The following is an 18,873-nucleotide window of genomic DNA, read 5'->3' as shown; positions in this document are numbered from 1 at the left end:
GCGAAGTTAGTTACTTTTTGACAGACTAGAAGTGACTGAAAATTACTATACAACCAAGCACACGTACTCATAGCCAATATTAATAGTAAACAAACTAAATAGTAAATAAAATAGAACTTTACGAATGACCGACAATCAATATTTATTTATTTACACCATATAATGAATAGTTAAGTATGTTAAATTATAACAACTAAAATATATATTTTAAATATTGTAACGATAAGACTACCAAAGAGAATTGAAATACTATTGTAAAAATAATACCTCAATCAACCATGGGAGCTTATCGTCTATACCTTGCCTAGCTCAGTATCTCAAGGGTGAGTTTGTCTTGTCTTAAACTAGGGATTGAACCTGAGTTCTCAGCTCATAGCAAATAAGACAAATTTTAACCAAACATATTTATTTAAATGAATAAAAAAACAATAATTAACCCTGCCAAAGCTTAACAGTTAATAAGTGTTACTTATTGCTTCGATGGGCTGCTTGTGTGTTCTAGCTGTTGGGTTCTCCAATTAGAAGTTGTGGCTTCTGGAGAGAGAGCTGCAGTCACACGTGGCTGTATGTCCTGATTAGTAAAATTGAATGTGGCCAATCAATTCAATCTGGTCAATTCAGTTGTTGATAAACCAATATTTCCAATAAATTCAATGAATCCAATAAAATGTCCAATAAACCAGTAAGGTTTTGATATGTCCAATAAACCAATAAACCCAAGACAATTTGTAGACCATAAAAATGAGTCTTATAATAATTTTTGCCTTCTTTTATAAATTTCAAAAAGAGGCAAAAAATAATCCCACTACAGAAAAGTTGTTTTGACAGAAAGTGGGAGACTGAATGAAGTTAGCACAGATGTCATAGAATGTTGCTATAGATATCATGAAACTAGCTTGTCAGTCAACACGGAACAGAATAGTCTGTCGAACAAAAGTGAGAGGGCAAATATTTATTCTATGGGACAGAAAGAGAGAAAATAAAGACAGAGGAAGAAAAGAAAAAACATTTTGTGGGCGCCAACTATTTTGTGAAAAATAGTAAAAATTAAACTGAAGATAAAGAAATTAATAAATTAATAAACAAGTTAAAATGAAATAATTATTTAAATATAAATTAATAGAGACGTAACGTTTATAACGTTACAATATAAATACTACCCAAAAAATTATTTGGGGCGATAATGGGTAAATAAACACATAATTTACAGCAGGTAAATAAACAGCACGTGCAGCTGATAAGTTTTGAGGTAAGACTCTTTGACGCGTCGCGACGGAGCGCATACGCCGTGTACGAAGGTCAAGAGAGAAGCAGGCGGGGGTGCCAGTATGTTGGACGTGTCGGTTTATTGAAGTCCCGGATTAGTGAGATTCCACTGTATTTTATAGACGGCGGAAACTCACCTTTAATCCTCTTTCATCAGTTGCATTAATTGTACACAATGCATCCAACTGCAATAATGCAGTTGTTAAGCTGCACTAAACTTTTGAGGAACTTGAGAGTAGGATTTGTTAAAGGGACCGGATTCCATTTCTGGTCTTATTCGTCGGGATCGGTGGGCATTGTTCGTTTTGTAGCAGAGTGCGCGACAATCCACACTATTTTCAAGTTCCAGTACCAACAGTTAACCACCAATAACATAGTTTTTGTAAAAATACTTATCATGGTCAAAAATAGCAAAATTAAAATATTTCGTTTTTGCCGATTTTTCAAATTATAAAAAAATATTTTGTGGGTATATTAGCGAAAGCTAAAATTTAAAAAACACGAATCGAGCATTTCATAACACCATCTCATAAATAATACCGGATTCGCCGTCATGCTCGCTTACCTGCTCTCTAATTAACATGCAAAAAGTACCATCAACAGCCGGGTACCGCTGCGGTACCGACATCGACATGTTTAAAATTAAATAAATTAACTAAACACTAATTAAAAATACATAATCGAGTATTACGGCAAGAATAAACTTGAAAATTTGTTTTGTACGATCGATTGTATAACCTTGATCTTGATTCTCAACGTCTAAAAATAAAAAGGTTGGGTAAAAATGAATTGGACTTCACTAATATGCATAAATCATCATACTATCTACGAGAAATTTGACTCCTCCGACTGGTTTTATCGTTTTATGATATTTAAAGGGTATTTAAATGCTTTGCTAACGTTTTAATGATACTTAGTCATCACAAAATTCTATCAAAAAACATGTGGTTTGTAAACACTTTGTTGAAGAGCAAATTAAAACTTTTTTATATGTATGGGGTTTTGTTAAAAAATGTTGTTTCTACCTGATTTTGATGCAGAATATGGTTACGAGTTATGTAAAATTTTTTGCTGAATACGAATATCAAGGTATTCTCATCTTAAAAAGTTGTATCAATTTTATAAACACTTTTTTTATAAATAAATTTTCAAATTTAAATATTTTAATTTACAAATACAGTATATTCAAAATACAGAAGCACTGGGAATAAACAGCATCACGCTAAGACACGTAAGAAGCCATAGGCCTACGGTTTTGCTTTACTATTAAATTATTAAAACTTGGTAGAGCTTGGTAGAGTTCGCTCTTAGTTTAATTTTTAGATGAGTCACTTTTATTGAAAATTGTCCGACTATAGATGGCATATACCGAGGAGTAAAAAGGTATAACCCATTAAGTGATGGTACTCGTAAAATAACGCTTGTCCGAGCTCCGTTTTTTTAGAGCTCGTAAAATAATAAGAACTTTGATATTTTCACCTCCTGGAACAATCGGATAATCCCGGAAATATGAATTAGTTAAATTTTTCCATAAAAAAGTTAAATTTTACTATTATTTCGTAAAAAAAATATATAAATTTTATTGATCAATATAATTTGTATAAATATATAATAATTGTAACGTACAAAAATATTTGTTTTAAAGTTATTTTAAAACAATTTATTCAGGGATTGTAAAAACCTATGAATAATACGTCGTTTCATATTTTAATTAAATAAACACATTTCTAGTATTAATTTATAATTAATATTATTATATTTATATAAATAATAGTAAAATTCAATTCTTTATTATGGAAAAATTAATTTATTTTTCCCGTATTTTCCGGCAGGTGAAAGTAGACCATTTTGTATTATTTTCTCGAGCTACCCCAGTTCCAAAAAAAGAATTAAGACGGTATGTGGAAGAAGGGCCTATCTGCTAAAAGTGTATTTTGAGAAACAAGCATTCAAATATTTAACATCCATCTCTAAGGCGAACCAAGACTGCATTGTTTAAATGTTTTAGTTTTAACAATTTTCGATCCATTGGTAAAATAATAGAGAATACCTTTATAAAATATGTTCCTTTTTTTCTTCAAATGAAGAGTATTAAAACAAGTTTACATAAGCCCTTCTTGTTGCCCAAGTGGCAACGTTTTTTGCCTATTTAAAAGGGGTATTATATACATTTCAAAGTAGGTTTTAGAAGCATCCAATGGGAAGACCTGGTTCGTTTCGCTGACCCGGGTCTTCCAGGTCATTCATTAAAATGATCCGTTCATATGAACGACTAATTAAATTTGTTGTGTAAAGGTCAAGTGTGTAGAGTTTAATATTGATATGTTTACGAATCTTTCTGAGAGTATTATGAATTAATGATAATGCAGGACCCGTTCATAGAGATTCGTTCATTAGAACGACTTTAATTACATTGTTGTTTACGTGTAGAATTCGATATTATTATAAATTTAAGACTATATACTATATATTATATAGTATAAATTTAAGAATGAAATATAGTTTAAGGCTGGCATTAAGATTTGTATTTGTCAAATCATCTTCAGAAATCATTCATATAAAAAAAAAATACTTCAAAAAGTTCAGTAAAATTACCAATTTCATATTGTTATGTTTATGAGTGAATGATAACGCAACATTTAAAATTGATTTTATTTCCTATACATTTATAAATACACTCGCGATCATAAAATCCGGGTCATCTTGAAAATTTCAAGTTTCTTAAATATTTTTGCCTCTGGTGCAGTAATAACCTTTTTTTTGGCTAATGTATTTTTTATTTGTCATCAATGTTTGTTTTGAAAGAAAAAAAATGGTTTTTTATTGTTTTTATTGAAAAAAACAGAAAACAAATCAAATTGTTGATAAAACAGACATACGAAAAAAAAATGGAAAATACAGAACGTGGTAAAAAATCAGTGAAATTTTAATGACCAATATCGTGTATTGCCTGCCCTTGCTCTAATAACCTCTTGCAGACGACGGGGCATACTCTCAATTTTTCTCCGGATTACATGTTGTGGTATGTTATTCCACTCTCTCACTAACAGATCCTTAAGCTCCTGTGCGTTGTTAGGAGGAGGTGTATGGGTTTGAATACGTTTTTTCAAGTCGTCCCAGAGATGTTCGATGGGATTCATGTCCGGAAACCTAGCCGGCCAGGGTACCCTCGTAATTCCAACTTCGTCCAAGTATTACATACTGATCCTGGCAACGTGCGGTCGCACGTTGTCCTGCATTAAAACGTTTTCCGTAAAAACGTTTTTCCGAAAACGTGGCGCTTTCTCCAAGCCCTGCCATGTTGGGCATAATATGTTCTTCCGGAATCTCCGTAATGTACCTTCGTGCAGTTAGGGACCCATTTTCGATGAAGGGTAATTCTGTGTGGGAGCCTCCACCAAATGGCATTCTTGGAGCAATGCAAGCTTGTGAAAATCGTTCACCGGTTCTCCTCCAAACTCTTACACGTCCCTCGGATCCAGTTAGGCAGAAACGGGATTCATCTGAGAATAACACTTTGCTACAATCGTTAATTCCCCAATGCGCGTATTGTCGAGCAAAAGCTAGTCGTGCAACTCGAGGCACCCGGCAAAGTGGCGGTCCTCTAGCCATTACCCGAGAAGATAGTCAAGAGGAACGAAGTCTTCTTCTGACTGTTGCAACACTAAAATTGCGATTTCGTACTTCCTCTTGACGATTTTGATGCATAACCGCAGTTGAGGTCCGGTTTCGTAAAGCCTGAAACACAAGGAAACGGTCATCTAGTGCCTTGGTCGTTCTTCTACGTCCAGAGCCAGGTCACCTGGTTAGCAAACTTGCCTCCTGAAAGCGTTGAAGCACTCGTTGAACCGTAGAAAGGCTTACGCCAACAGTTCTTGCGACTTGCCGTTGAGTGTGACCGTCTTCCACAAGTGCAACAATTTGTGCCGTTTCAACAACAGTCAAAAGCATTTTTGTCAAAAAATAAACACTAATAATGGCACTAATAAACACTAAGGGTGGCAATAATAAACGTTTGTCCGTTGCATTTGAACAGAAAGTCGAAGTGCAAACGAGACATTTAAAACAGGCGGAGTTACAGGTAGCGTTCATTTTAGGAAGTGTGCACTTTACCGCGAAATCGGCACTATTGGAATTCTTTGTTACAAAGGAAACCGCAACAATTCTCAGAAACATGCATTAGTTTGTATTTGTGTTATTATTATTTACGATAAAGCTCGTTAAAAATAAAATATCGGTGATTTTCAAGGTGACCCGGATTTTATGATCGCGAGTGTAGAACAGACTACGGGACTATTGACTCGGCAATTCGAATGTATATAATTTCACAGTTTTGCAGCGTAAGGGTTTCATCGTCCTGGAAAACTGAAATCAGCGTTTGAACAATCCTTTGCGGTTCGCGGTTCATGCATTAATTTGACCGAGCGCGATCATCCGAGCAACCTGTCGCGATCACATAGTTCGTTTCGTAAACACTAAACAGCGTCATTCATAGGGTCATTCGAACGATAGGGTCACAGAATGTGATTGTATCAATCCCCTTCGTAAAGATCAGATCTTTGTGAACGGATCGTTCGTGACCTTCTCATCACTAGCAGCCAGTGTCCCACAAGGTTTATACTTCAGCACGCGATACTGTTGTATTTTAAACTCACAATCTTTATTCACAGGCTTCTTCAAAAAATAAAGAGTGCTGCATCCCAGTCATATATTATAGAGGAGTCATGTTTGAGGCAGAAAGGAGAAGGAGTTTGTCAGCACTGTACCATTTTTTCTAGGTAGACTTTGGGTTCCTCGACATCTTGAACTCTTTTTAAGGCCCGTCTTATAACCCCAAAATTTCTGTCCCACTGGCTAAAGGAGTGTCCACGAACAGGATAAATATGTGTCACTTTGACTCTGTATAGTTTTGATATCCAAGATCAAAACCGTAATGATTTCCGTCTGATTTTTATTATGGCCTCCAGCTGCATCTGATAGAAAAACAATATGCTTGGTATTATAGTTTATTTTTATGAACGAGAGAGTAATTAGCATAATTTTAACTGGTAGCTCCGACCACTTCATGGGCGTGCTCAAGATTAATTGAAAAATTACTTTGAATAATTGTAAAAAATAAATGAATTATTTCAGTGTTATAAAGTGTTATGTGTATGTAAACAAAAGTGACCTCTTTTATCACACACTATATTAGAACTGACTGGCCTACATTAAAAAGGGTTTTAAAAAATTCACATTTTTTTTAATTTTTAAAAATTACAAAAGAGAAAAAGAGTTTTTAAAACCGTCTAAGGTATGTTAAATAGATGAATAAAAATATTAATATAAAACTTACAGCTACTTGTTACAAATCCAAATCAGATTCAGAAGATGAACTTTCAGAACCAAGATTTATAATAACTGGCTCGATCATTTTATCAGTAATATTGTCCAGCTTCCACATTTTTTCCTCTTCTTTAATAGTGTGATTTACTGCCTTTTCCCAGTTTTCAGGTTTTACATTATTTACGGCCTCCAAAAACAACTGTTTAACATCATGAATTTTAAAAGTGGTATTTTTTCTTGAAACTTTACTCTTTATCTGTGCCCATACCCAGTTCAATCGGGTTTAATTCACAATGATATGGTGGGGATCTAAGTACTGTCATTCCACGATTTTTGGCAATTTCATCAATTTCGTATTTTTTAAATTTTTCTTTATGAAGGGCACACAACGAATAAAGTTCCTTTCTTATAGATCCGGGATGGTACGTAATATTTTTTGAACTCGGCCAATTCTGCAAGTCTTTTTTTAACCACTTGGTTGTGGGCAGTCCTTCTATAAGTCTGGAGTGATAACTTGCATTATCCATTACTATTACACAGTTCTTAGGAAGAAGATCTATTATCATTTGTTCGAACCATTCTTGAAAGACATCAGCGTTCATGTCTTCATGGTAGTCACCGGTACTAGTTGATTCAAAAGTTAATAAACCACCTTCAACAAAACCGTCTGAACTGCCAATGTGTACTAGTATCAGCCTGCGTCCCTTTCCTGATGGTGGGTTTAAACCAGTAGATAAGTTATTTACAAAAGCGTGCCTTTGACTTGTAACAGTTTCATCCTGCCAAAATTTATTTGGTGTATGACCCTCGTTGATCCATGTTTCATCAAGATAAAATATTTTTCTTTTTTGGTTTCTCATTTCCTTTATGGTTCTTAGAAAATGTCTTCTCCATATGACAATATCGCTTCTTTCTAATAAAATAGACTTTCTGGGATTCTTTTTCCAGCGGAAGCCTATTTATTTTAAAAGTTTCCATAACGTACTTCGACTCATTTCTGGGTAATCCTTATCATCTCGAACTGAGACAAGAACTTTATCCAATGTTGGAAATTCTTGTCTAAAGAAGAATTCATGAACTTTCCGTTGAAGTCCTTCTTTAAAATGATATTCTATTTGAAATTTTGGTTTCCCTGGAGCATTACGTGGCATTTGAAAACTACCACATTTCTCTTCTTTAATAACTCTGTAAATCGTAGATTTCCCAACACCAAGTGTACTGCTAACTAACTCAACGGTCTCATCAACACTTTCACATAAACGTTTGTCTGTAAATGATTTAAAACAATTAAATATTAATGTTTTTTCATTAACTGTTAGAGGACCAATTTTTCGGCGTTTACACGGCACTTCCAAATTTTCCATAACACTAGTATACACAATAAACTGCACCTTGCAACTGAAGTACCTACTTTTAGTGAACTGTTAAGAATTTTGAATACGCCACTTGGACCTTCCTATATACAAAATGGAAAAACCCACTATCACATTTTCTGTGGAATAAGTTTAGAAGGTAATTATCTAGTCAATTACTGTCGTAGATTCCTGGAATTAAAGAATTAAATGTTTGATTGTTGAAACCCTTACTTCGTGGAATGCACTCATTTCAGATAAAATAAAACGTTTTATTTTATCTAAAGAATTAAACTTTATTTTGCAAATAGGCAAAGAATTAAACTTTATTTTGCAAATAGATAAAATAAAACGTTTTATTTTATCTAAAGAATTAAACTTTATTTTGCAAATAGGTAGGTACTTATTAAACTTTTATTGGTTATATATAACCAATAAAATAAACATCTTACATTTCTTGCAAATTCATTAGTACCTGTTAACCTCCATCACTCCGACACTGGCAACCTTATTTAGGGATTAGTAACCCTCACAACTATTGTATTCTATTCTGCTCCAACCGTTATACCTGGTGGTCATACTCAATTTAAAATTGTTTTCCTATATACTTCTGTAAACTTGTTGACAAATATCTGTTTTTCATTGAGTCACCCGTATCAACAGTTTAGGGATTTGCATACATAATTTATTGTTTTATTACTCTCTCATACATAAAAATACAGTATAGGATAATCTGCTAATTTATTGTGAATACAGTCAAAACACTATTTGTTCCCTTTTTACATTGAGATTCTGTGAAGGATCATACATAATATATACATATGATGATCCATCATTATTCACGTGTATATTGAATACGTACATCCATAAAAGTTTTTTATGGAACTGTTTTGTTATGCTGAGCTTTGGCAACGGTAGATTTTGTGCGTAATCAAATCCCAGGACAAGAATGTCACTATCATCTGTTGTTTTTCTCAAGTCATCATTTTTTAGCTTGGACTAGGCCTCGAGTCTCTTTTTATGGAGATCAACACGACATTCATCATTCCTGTTCTTTTCTAGTTTGATTTCACACTCACGACAATAATCACATGTGTCAGTCTTCGGTTTTTTGAACATAAATTATTCCCAGTAGTGTATTTAAACAACTTTTGAAACTGCTCAAAAATGTCCTAAATCGTTAGGTCTGGGTTGTCGAAGTACAATCTGTTTGTTTTTCCAGGTGTGTAATTGACTTGTTTTATGTGGAATAGATTTTAAATGTTCTAAAGCCATAAAATAAACATTATCTGAAATTCTTACACGCTTTACTCGTACTTGATATAAGTCAACAAAAAAGGAACGGCACACGGGCACATCACAACTAGAAGTTTTAAGCTTGTATTTCCAGTGATACTGTCTGCTAATTTTGTGATTTTCTATCTTTCTATACCTTTCTGGAGGCTCCCCTAATACCATACAACCTGCTAGAAGAGTGTCTTGTTCTTTTTCTTAACCATTATCAAAAAAGAGTCAAATAAACGCTTTTGAATCATGCGAAGTTATTTTTGCAAAACATTTTTCTGTGCAACACGTACGGACAACAGAAAATACTTTACTCTGTACAGTTTTTCCCGTAAATTTTGACACATACTCCTGTCCACTCTGTCTCTTAGATGTTGCCACGTTTTTTTTCCAATGGTCTTTCTGAACAATTTTCTTTTTGACACCTTTTGACACCGCGTTATAGAGTTGATTTAGAGACTTGTTAGAGGTAGAAAAATTGTTAGACTAACAGAGAACAACATAAAGAGTTCAATTCTGTGTTCTCCGGTAGAAGGATCTATAGACCCTTATTCTAGCCACCGTCTCAATAATTGTTCTGTGTGCCGTAGAAGGCGAGATATTGCAAATGTTTCCAGCGCGCTTCCTGAGTACGATTATTGCACGGATTATAACTTTTTACACCTACTCTGTATATGTCATCTGTCAATTGGATTATAAAAGTTTGATCTTCACTTATAATCTGTTCAATTTTCAGCTTTCAAAGATTTCTCATTAGCTATCTTCATATACCTTTTAAAACCTTCGAAAATCTTATAATAAAAAGGATACAGAAATCGTTTGCGTGTTTTGTTTTTACTTGACTAGACAAGAACTTATTAAAATCATTAATACGTTTTCTAGGGCTACATTTTGCTTTCCCGTAGCTGTAATTCATTCCTACTAAATTGTACCTTTAAATGATATTTTATTTATTATCTTTAAAATCGATATTTGTATCGGTAGAATGCAATCGAAAAATTAAACAGTTAGGTCATGTAACGTAGAATCTACTCCTAAGTAATTACATGTTTAAAAATATCTTTCCGTGTAAAAGTTGCCTATTCTGGTATATGAACGAATAATAAAAACATTAAAAACCGTAATTAAAAATTATAAAATATCTGCTGATCAGTCAAATGGCGAAACAGTCCCATATAAATAAATAGTATGAATATAAACAACAATTAGCCAGAATGCGATAATGCTTCCTTTCATTTCAGTTTGTCGTGTTTACTCATGTCGAAATTTTAAACTAAAATAACGCGGTTATCTAAGTATTCCGTGACCTTTGTTGAGTCATCCAGTCGATCGTGGTATAGCAGCGTGGCGTGCAAAATACAGAAGTGGAGAATACCTGTTTTGAGTAGGCTTGTTCTGCTGCGTCGTAAAACGATTAGAAATTATTGTAATGTCAAAAACTTTGGGTGGGGAAGTGTGAGATATGACTAAACTTTATTTAGTAATTACTGAGATCAAACCATTGTTAATTTGTCGTTTCTTAAACTTTGCTCTTTATATGCATACAGTTTATTATTTTAACTTTTTTAAACTAAACAAGTAAAATGCTTCTGGAACTATTTTCTTGTGGTTTGCTTTTCGGCGGCAATAGTGGCACATCTCAAAAATCAATAAGTTGTACCAAGTTTTATAATTGCATTTGAAATTTTTTCTTCTTCCTCTTTATAAGCAATTCTGCTTGTTCATTGGCGGATTAATACATTATGGAAAGTTGTCACTCCATCTTTTGCGCGGTCGTCCGATACTTCTTCTGCCGATTGGGGACTTATCTCGTGCTATTTTGAGCTATTTTTCTATTTTGTGTCCATTCATTTATACACTGCACGTTACATTTTCTTCTAATGTCTTCACTTCTCTTTCGATTTGTCAGCATATTTCCTGTAATACTTCTCAGTACTCTTATCTCTGTGGTTTCCAGTATCCTTTGCGTTGTGGCTGTGTCGGGTCTTGTTTCTGAGGCATATGTCATTATTGGTCTTACACTGGCTTTATAAATTCTTGACTTCATCTCAGTCTTCAGTGTCAATGTGTCTGTTTCACCATATAGTGTTATTAATGCATCCTGCCAGTCTATGCTTTTTGTACTTGATCTCCCACTTCTTTGTCCAGGTCTTCATAGCTAGACAGTGTAATTCCCAGGTATTTTATTTCCATTACTTGTTCAATACTGATGCCATTAATTTCTATTTTACATCTGGTTGGCTCTTTGCTGACTACTATTGTTTTAGTTTTCTGAGATGAGATAATTTAACGCACTCTTGCATGACTTGCATATTTTTTATTAAATAGGATTTTCAATTTTGTGTAAACTTTCAGCAATAGTGGCACTTCTGAGTTATTTCAGTATAGACGTTTGATTTTCGTTTATATTCTTACAATAGGGTCATTATAGGCGGCTAGTTTTGTTCGTTGGACCAAAGTTAGCCAAAGGTTTTTGCATTTTAATTTTTTTTACATTATTTATTTAATTTTATAATGGATCGCAGTTGGAGCAATAGTAGAAGACAGCAGACGAAAATACGACATTGTTGTGGTCTCCTACAAGTCGGCCACTTTGGGAATCTATGCTTTAGTTGCGTATCCTGTTGTTGTTTCCTTTTTCCAGCTTTCTCTTATCAATTACAAAAAAGGATAGAATATTTAAATGGCACGAAAGTAATTTAAACATACTACAAACGCTGTCAAAATAATACTTACAATTGCAAGTGGGTGAATCAATCATCGACCATCGTCCTATACATTCATCGTATCATTGTATGCTGTTGTGAATGGACAGGCGGCTTAAGTTCATCGATTTAGTTTATGTGATTAAGAAAGAGACGTAATATAAAAAATAATTCGTGAATAATGTCATACTTGTGCAAAGATCTAGCAATGGACTGTAGGTTGGTCTATCAATAGATAATGATTCGCAACTGTGTTTAATAGCTAATAAAAGTTCCTTTCCTTTTGAGGTAGTTAGTCTAGAATTCTAGTTAGTATTTTTTGCATTGAAGTGTCTGCCTATATCTCGCTCCTGCGCTGTTCAGGAGTTGCTTCTATTGCTCTTTTTAATGGAATTCTTAGAAAGCTAGAAATTGAACTACTAGAACTGGTTGAAAACTGCTCATAGATCATCATGATGATGTCTGTTGTCGTCATTATAGGCCTGGTGCTTTATCACGAAAACCAAGACGAAATCGATGGACGCATTGTTTATTTAGGGCAAATTTAAAATAAAAATGTACGAAAATCATATTCACGAAATCGAACCGTTAAATGGTTCTGTGGAAAACTTTCATTGTAGCCTCGTAATTGACGGGGTATAGTGCACATCACAATGCATCCGTTTCTCGAAAATCTGTCAAAAGAATTGTGAAAGAAAAAGATTTAGTTAAAACAACCAAAAAATCACAATAAAAGGATAAATGTTGGGAATCCTGGGAACTTAAAATTTACATAATTCTTTGAGATTTTATCCCTCATTCCTATTTTTTTTTTAAGCGTCTATTTTTTCGTTGTCGATTGCATTTCTAAGCCGTTAAACACTGACATTATCATTTAAAACTGTTATTTTGCTATGCACTTTGTTGTCAAGTATTGTATAATTTATTTAAATTCTTTTTTGCAGACAAAAAAGGGCGCTGTGGAAATACTCGAACGATCGAGCCTTGATAGCCGCGAAATGGACGTGGTTGCAAGGCCAGATCGCGGATCTGGAACACCGAATACGGCAACACACGGACTTGCACAAACAAGCTCGCTTGAACAAGGGCAGTATTCAACTGGGCGGTGCCAGTCCACCTCACATCCCTCCCGCCTCACAGACTGCCGTTAACGGGTATCGCGGTCAGCTTCCCGGCGGTTCGTTGCTATCTTCGAAGTTGGCGGACGACGCTACTGAAGAATCCGCGACGGACTATCAATGTGCCAGGACCAGACCGTTGACCAAATTCAAGAAGAGGAAGCTGCTGCAGATGGCCGGATTGCATGCAGTATCCAGAAAGGCTGTGCGGCCGAGCACCATGAGATGCGGGTGCGTGCCGTTGTCGAATCCGTGCGCTTTGTGCACGGGCAGGACGGACCCCACGTACCCGAGGGATCCCCCGGACACGCTCAGCCGTGCCGAGAAAATCATGTTGCTGGATCCCAGTTTCCACAACGTCTTTTCGCTACCTGAAGGTAAGTGTTTCTTTATTTTATCCCATTTTAATATACGTTTATCCTCGATATTGGGCAAATCATGGTAGCTACAATACAAATACTTATTCGCAGTTATCACATTTGCTCATTTTCCGAAGAGATTTTCAAGAGATTGTGTTATTTTTCATTTGAATCGCGTGTGCAAATACAATAAATTTTTATGAGTATTGCTCTTTACAGTAAGAAGAAAGTAATTCCATTATTTTGCGAATTACAATGTTTAATAAACGATATTGATTAGTTATAGATAAAGAAAAATGAGTAAAAAATCAAATTGAGGTGAGGGTCGCGTTTTGCATGTAATTCAATAGATTTTTGAAAAATATTGAACACGTGTTTTTCAGTTTTTCATTTGAAAGTGTATTTCTCGAGATGTATTGGACCGTTTCCATAATGGTTCTAGGAAATCAGGATAGTTTTTTTCCCGATTATAATAGCGCCATCTATCAACAATTCCAAAAAATGTCCTGAATAGAAGTTACTTATTTATAAGGAATCCAAATCTGCAATAAAAAATAATTAAGATCTTAAAGTTGCCCCCCACCGGAGGCACCATATTTGTCAAATCCGTATCAGTTAAGAGGAGACTGATTTTAAAATATTTGTAATATATGATTAAGGAAAACTAAAACAATGCAATAGGATTTTTTTACTAACTTGTTTGGTCTATAATCGATGGAATGACTAATAAGAAGCAGAAAAATCGATTTCGAATTTCGAAAATAACTTTCGCATCGATTTTAATCACTTTTTCCTTTTTTGACAATTGCTATTGCCTAATGAAGTCAACGTTGTAATATTACATTAACACAAGATCCCTCACTGTCTACGTCACAATAGGCCTAATATCGCCGACCGGTAAAAAAGATATCACGCGAACGACAAACGACAGCATCTTGTGGTTTCGAGTAAAACAGGATGTTTATCTGCACGTATAAAACAGAAATTGACCTCGTACGTTAAGCACATAAAATTGCATACAGCATTGTTACATCATTCACGTACATACATGCCGGCTCGGGACCAAATCAGTCGTTGACCTGTGTGCAAAAAATTGATTATCGAATTTTAAATACATTCATTAGGGTTATCTGTATTTCGTTACCATAATATTGTTATCAAATTTTATACAGTACTTATTAATAAACACAGGTTAGTTGAGTTAATTTGTTATTTCCCGTAATCGTTATCAACGTTTTTACAATTCGTTATCAAATACTATATAACCGTAATCACAAAGCTCTACTTAAGTGGACAAAGATTTTTTTTCTCCGCAGTGGATCGCACTTAATATTCTCCGGTTTTTTTACAGTTTTTATTTAATTGTTTGCCGATACACTCTTTTGCCCAGTTTTGCTATCAATGTATAAGCTTTACATCGTTTGCATTTATGTTACCAGTCCGTGGTCGTATTTTCGAATTCATTCGAGCATGTTTCGCACTGGAAATTAGAAGAAATTCGCTCGAAATCCAGTTTTTTGTATTTTCGAATATGGCGTGTACGAATTTTTTCGTATACAACCACTCGAACGGGTCTGAACACTGAGCCCGTGTATCAGATAAGATTTCGGATGATAGTTTTTAATAAGAGGCAGAGTATTCGAATGTACCATTTTGATTCTGATTAACTTTCTTTAACCCTTAACTACCATGGCCAAAAATAGTAACATTTGTACCATGGCAGGGTCAAATTTGACCCCCCATTGTTTTTTGTATCAAAAAATATTCTTTTTTTAACTTGTTTTATTTTAAATTATTTTGTTTACAACTACTTTTACATTTATATAAAAATAAACGAATTTGGTTAATTAGATATAACTTTATTTAAAAAAAACTTTTGTATTCAGTCAAATTAACATAGCTATGCACTTTCTCAAATTATAAGAAAAATAATAACAATGTGCAGTTTTTTTTATATCCAATGGTGAAATCTAGGTATCATAGCTCCTACCTAAAATAAAAAAAATCGATTTAGATTTCGTATCTCAAAAATGACAAGCATGATTTTACCTTAATTTTCAACACAGCTTATGCATAACGTCTGTATGCGGGAATGATTTTTGCAAATAAAATCTCGACATTTATCGCACGATGAGCTTTCTTTCTTTTGGTTTTGGAATATGGACATATTTTACACCTTCCCCTCTTTTTTCGTCGTTGTGGCTCTGGATTTGCGGCAGGCATTGGTTCCTGAAGTCCGGAAACTTTAAAAATGGCACTACGAATTTCTCTCGGTAAACAAGTTTGCTGAGCTCTACGAGTTAAATGGGCCTTAATAAGTTCTTAACCTAAAGTGGTTAGAAACAATCTTCTTTCCATTATTTGATTTTGCTGAACTCCATTAAAAATTACGTTAGCATTTAATCCTGCAATGTCCAAAATGCGAAACCATATTACTTAAGTCAATCTACGAGTTCTTCTGCCAGTTTTATAGCATGCACATTTCTTATCCAATGAATCCGCCCCACCTTTTGTCTCGTTGTAAAAATTTATAATCTCTGGCTTTCCATTAACCATTATATTGGAATGATGCATAGTTGACACTAACAACACTGCACGATTTTTCTTAGGAACAAAAGATACAAGGCTCTCGCTTCCTGTAAAACCAAATAAGGCAGAATTAGGTGGCCTGTTTTTTTGGGGTTGAAATTCAGCAGGAACCTCTCTTTTATTTCTTTTTAGAGTTCCAACATATGAAATTTTATGGCTTCTCAGTTCTTTTATAAGCTCAATGGACGAAAACCAATTATCTGCTGTTATGTTTCTATTTGTACCAGAAATTGGTGGAATAAGTGTCAAAACATCTAGAGTGGGGATGGATAACTTTTTTGGATTTGCTCTGCGTGTATCTTTTCCAGTATATATAAAACCATTTAGCAAATAATGTGTCTTAGAGTCTACTAAACACTGCATTTTCAGACCGTATTTGTCTGGCTTATTTTTGAGATACATCCTGAATTGGCACCTTCCTCTAAATGCAATAAGCATTTCATCTATTGTGAGATATTCACCACAACTATAATTGGACTGGCAATTAATTATAAACATATTAAAAATATTGGATATAGCTGCCAGTTTATCTCCGTGCGCAATACGTTCTTGTCTAGTAGCTGGGTCGTCAAAACAAAGGCTTACAAGCAAAAAATAAAATCGGTTTAGTGACATGGTTGCTCGAAATATATCACGACCAGTACCATTCGTAGCAAATAAAGATCTTAAATCTTCATTATTGCCTAATATAATAAGCCTAAGAAGGCCTTTAATTCAATTATGTCAAGATGATTGGTATATTGACACGATAAATTGTGTAAATTATATTTAGAAGCCATATTAGGTATTCGTTCATTGGTTTTCTCAAGAATTTCTTGCAATATATCGTGGCTAATAATACATTCCCAAGCATCAACTGGTTTCTCTGGCATACTAGCTCGAGCTTTTCCAATAACACCAGGTAAATGACTAATTAAATTATGCTTACGTGTACGAGAAAAGGTGGGAGAAGTTTTAGACCACTTGTACCTATTTTTGCCATAAAACACATCCCTTGAGTCAGCTATATCACTTTCTTTACCCGAATATTCACTACCAGTTTCGGAATTATTAATTTGCCAATTTTTTTCGTCATCATTGTCCCATTCCTCTTCACTGTCTATTTCGTGATCACTGTGTTCACTAGCCTGGTCTAAAAACTCACTGTCACTATCTAGTCCATTGTCCATAATTTTTTGTCCCTCCTCTTCTAGTTCTTTCTGTGTCAGAGGACGTTTATTGCGACTACACCCCGCCATTTCAAATTACTCGTTAATTGCACTAGAAACACTTATACCATAAGCGGGTCAAAATTGACCCTATGCGTGCCTAACTCTGCAGTAGTAACAGATAAACTAACGGAATTTTCGTAGATCGATAAATCACCTACCGGTCGAAGATTAGCAGAAAGCGCGCAATGCCCAATCTATGTTTCGGTAGCGAAACTTGGCATTAAAAACGCGGGGGGTCAATTTTGACCCCGCCATGGTACTTAAGGGTTAATAATAGTTTTAGATGTTGTTAAAAATAAATGTACTTTACTCTTGAGTAATATTCATCTTTTTTGACAAACCACGTATACAACTGAAAAAAATTAATATATCATGATTTTTTTTAAGATTTTAGGTCATGCAGAACTTCGTATAAAGAATAACTTTTCTATGAAGATTTTTTAATATTTTCTCGTATTAAATATTCTGCCAGATCAGCCAAGTTTTTGGCAATTAACTCTTTCGCCTCAACATCCTTTCTATAAAGTCTTAATTTCTCATAATAATTAGATGTTTTTTTTGTTATTTGCTGCTGTTAATTGCAGAAGTTCATCATTGACCTCCTGTACCTTATCTAAACTGCGTACCCTCACAGAGTTTGAATGTCTAGAAGATATGATTAATAAGATTAAGAATGTCTGTTCAAAATCACACTTTTTCTTCCCTCTCTGATCTGTTGATGTACTTGGGATATGTAATTATATCTTTATCTCAGTCATCTTAGAATTTTCATTATTTTCAAGATTTTTCTTATTTGTATCAATATCAGGAATTTCTTCATCTGAAAACGTTCGAGTTGTTTTCACACAAAGCTTTCAAATTTAAAGAGCTGGTTGGTTCAAGAACCAATTGGTCACCTTCAACCGCAACAGACCCGATAATACTTAAAAAATTTTCTTCGTCATTGATGACTGTGAACTATTTCTGCTGCCCACCTCCAGTATCTATTATTTATAAGTGTAGTTTTCTTTTTAGCCATCGAGTTCATGTCTTGCCATGTCTACAATTAAATCAATAATTAACTGAACTACTTTTTTTTTTTTTTTTTAATTAAAGAAATCGTACTTTGCGCCATTCTTTATTAGCTCCTGGAAGAACGTTTAAATTTTCACCCACGTGGATTTACAATGCTTGGGCCGTTTTCCAAGTAAAACTATTTGTAGATTTTCCCGATTTTAACATCGCATGCGTCTTAATAAATTCGATCAGCCCTTTTTTGTTTGACCGACACTGAACCATCGTATTTCATGCTTTTTTTTACTCCGTTCAGCTAATTTACAAGAAACGAATTGTTTTAGATGACAAAATCACCATAAAATAGATTAAGTGAAATTGTCAATTATTTTTTTTTATTATTTGCGTTTACAAATTGTCGGATACGCAGGTGACATAGACATCATAGGTAGGTCCACAGAATCTCTGACTGAAGCATTTCGGTCGTTAAGAGCATCTGCACACAGAATGGGACTAAATATAAATGTTCAAAAGACCAAATATATGTGTTGCACTAGGTCAAGCAACCCGACACCTACACGAATAATAATTGATGACCTAGAACTGGAAGGTGTTGACACCTTCATATATTAGGGTCGCTGCTAACCAAAGATAACAACGTCAGTGAAGAA

At 34.3% G+C, this 18,873-nt stretch overlaps 1 protein-coding gene across 1 annotated transcript in view; it reads left to right on the top strand.

The window, feature by feature from the left end:
* Window positions 1-18,873, top strand: part of nsl1 (non-specific lethal 1) — a 57,549-nt gene that overhangs the window by 9,459 nt on the left and 29,217 nt on the right. The window contains exon 2 of the mRNA XM_072528889.1: window positions 12,877-13,427. Within this exon, the coding sequence (XP_072384990.1) occupies window positions 12,877-13,427 (551 nt within the window). The remainder of the gene's footprint in view (window positions 1-12,876; window positions 13,428-18,873) is intronic.

Source organism: Diabrotica undecimpunctata, chromosome 4 (genome assembly GCF_040954645.1).
Source record: "Diabrotica undecimpunctata isolate CICGRU chromosome 4, icDiaUnde3, whole genome shotgun sequence".
Lineage (NCBI taxonomy): Eukaryota > Metazoa > Arthropoda > Insecta > Coleoptera > Chrysomelidae > Diabrotica > Diabrotica undecimpunctata.
The sequence above is the reverse complement of the archived record's forward strand: the minus strand, read 5'-3'. Positions and strand labels throughout refer to the sequence as shown.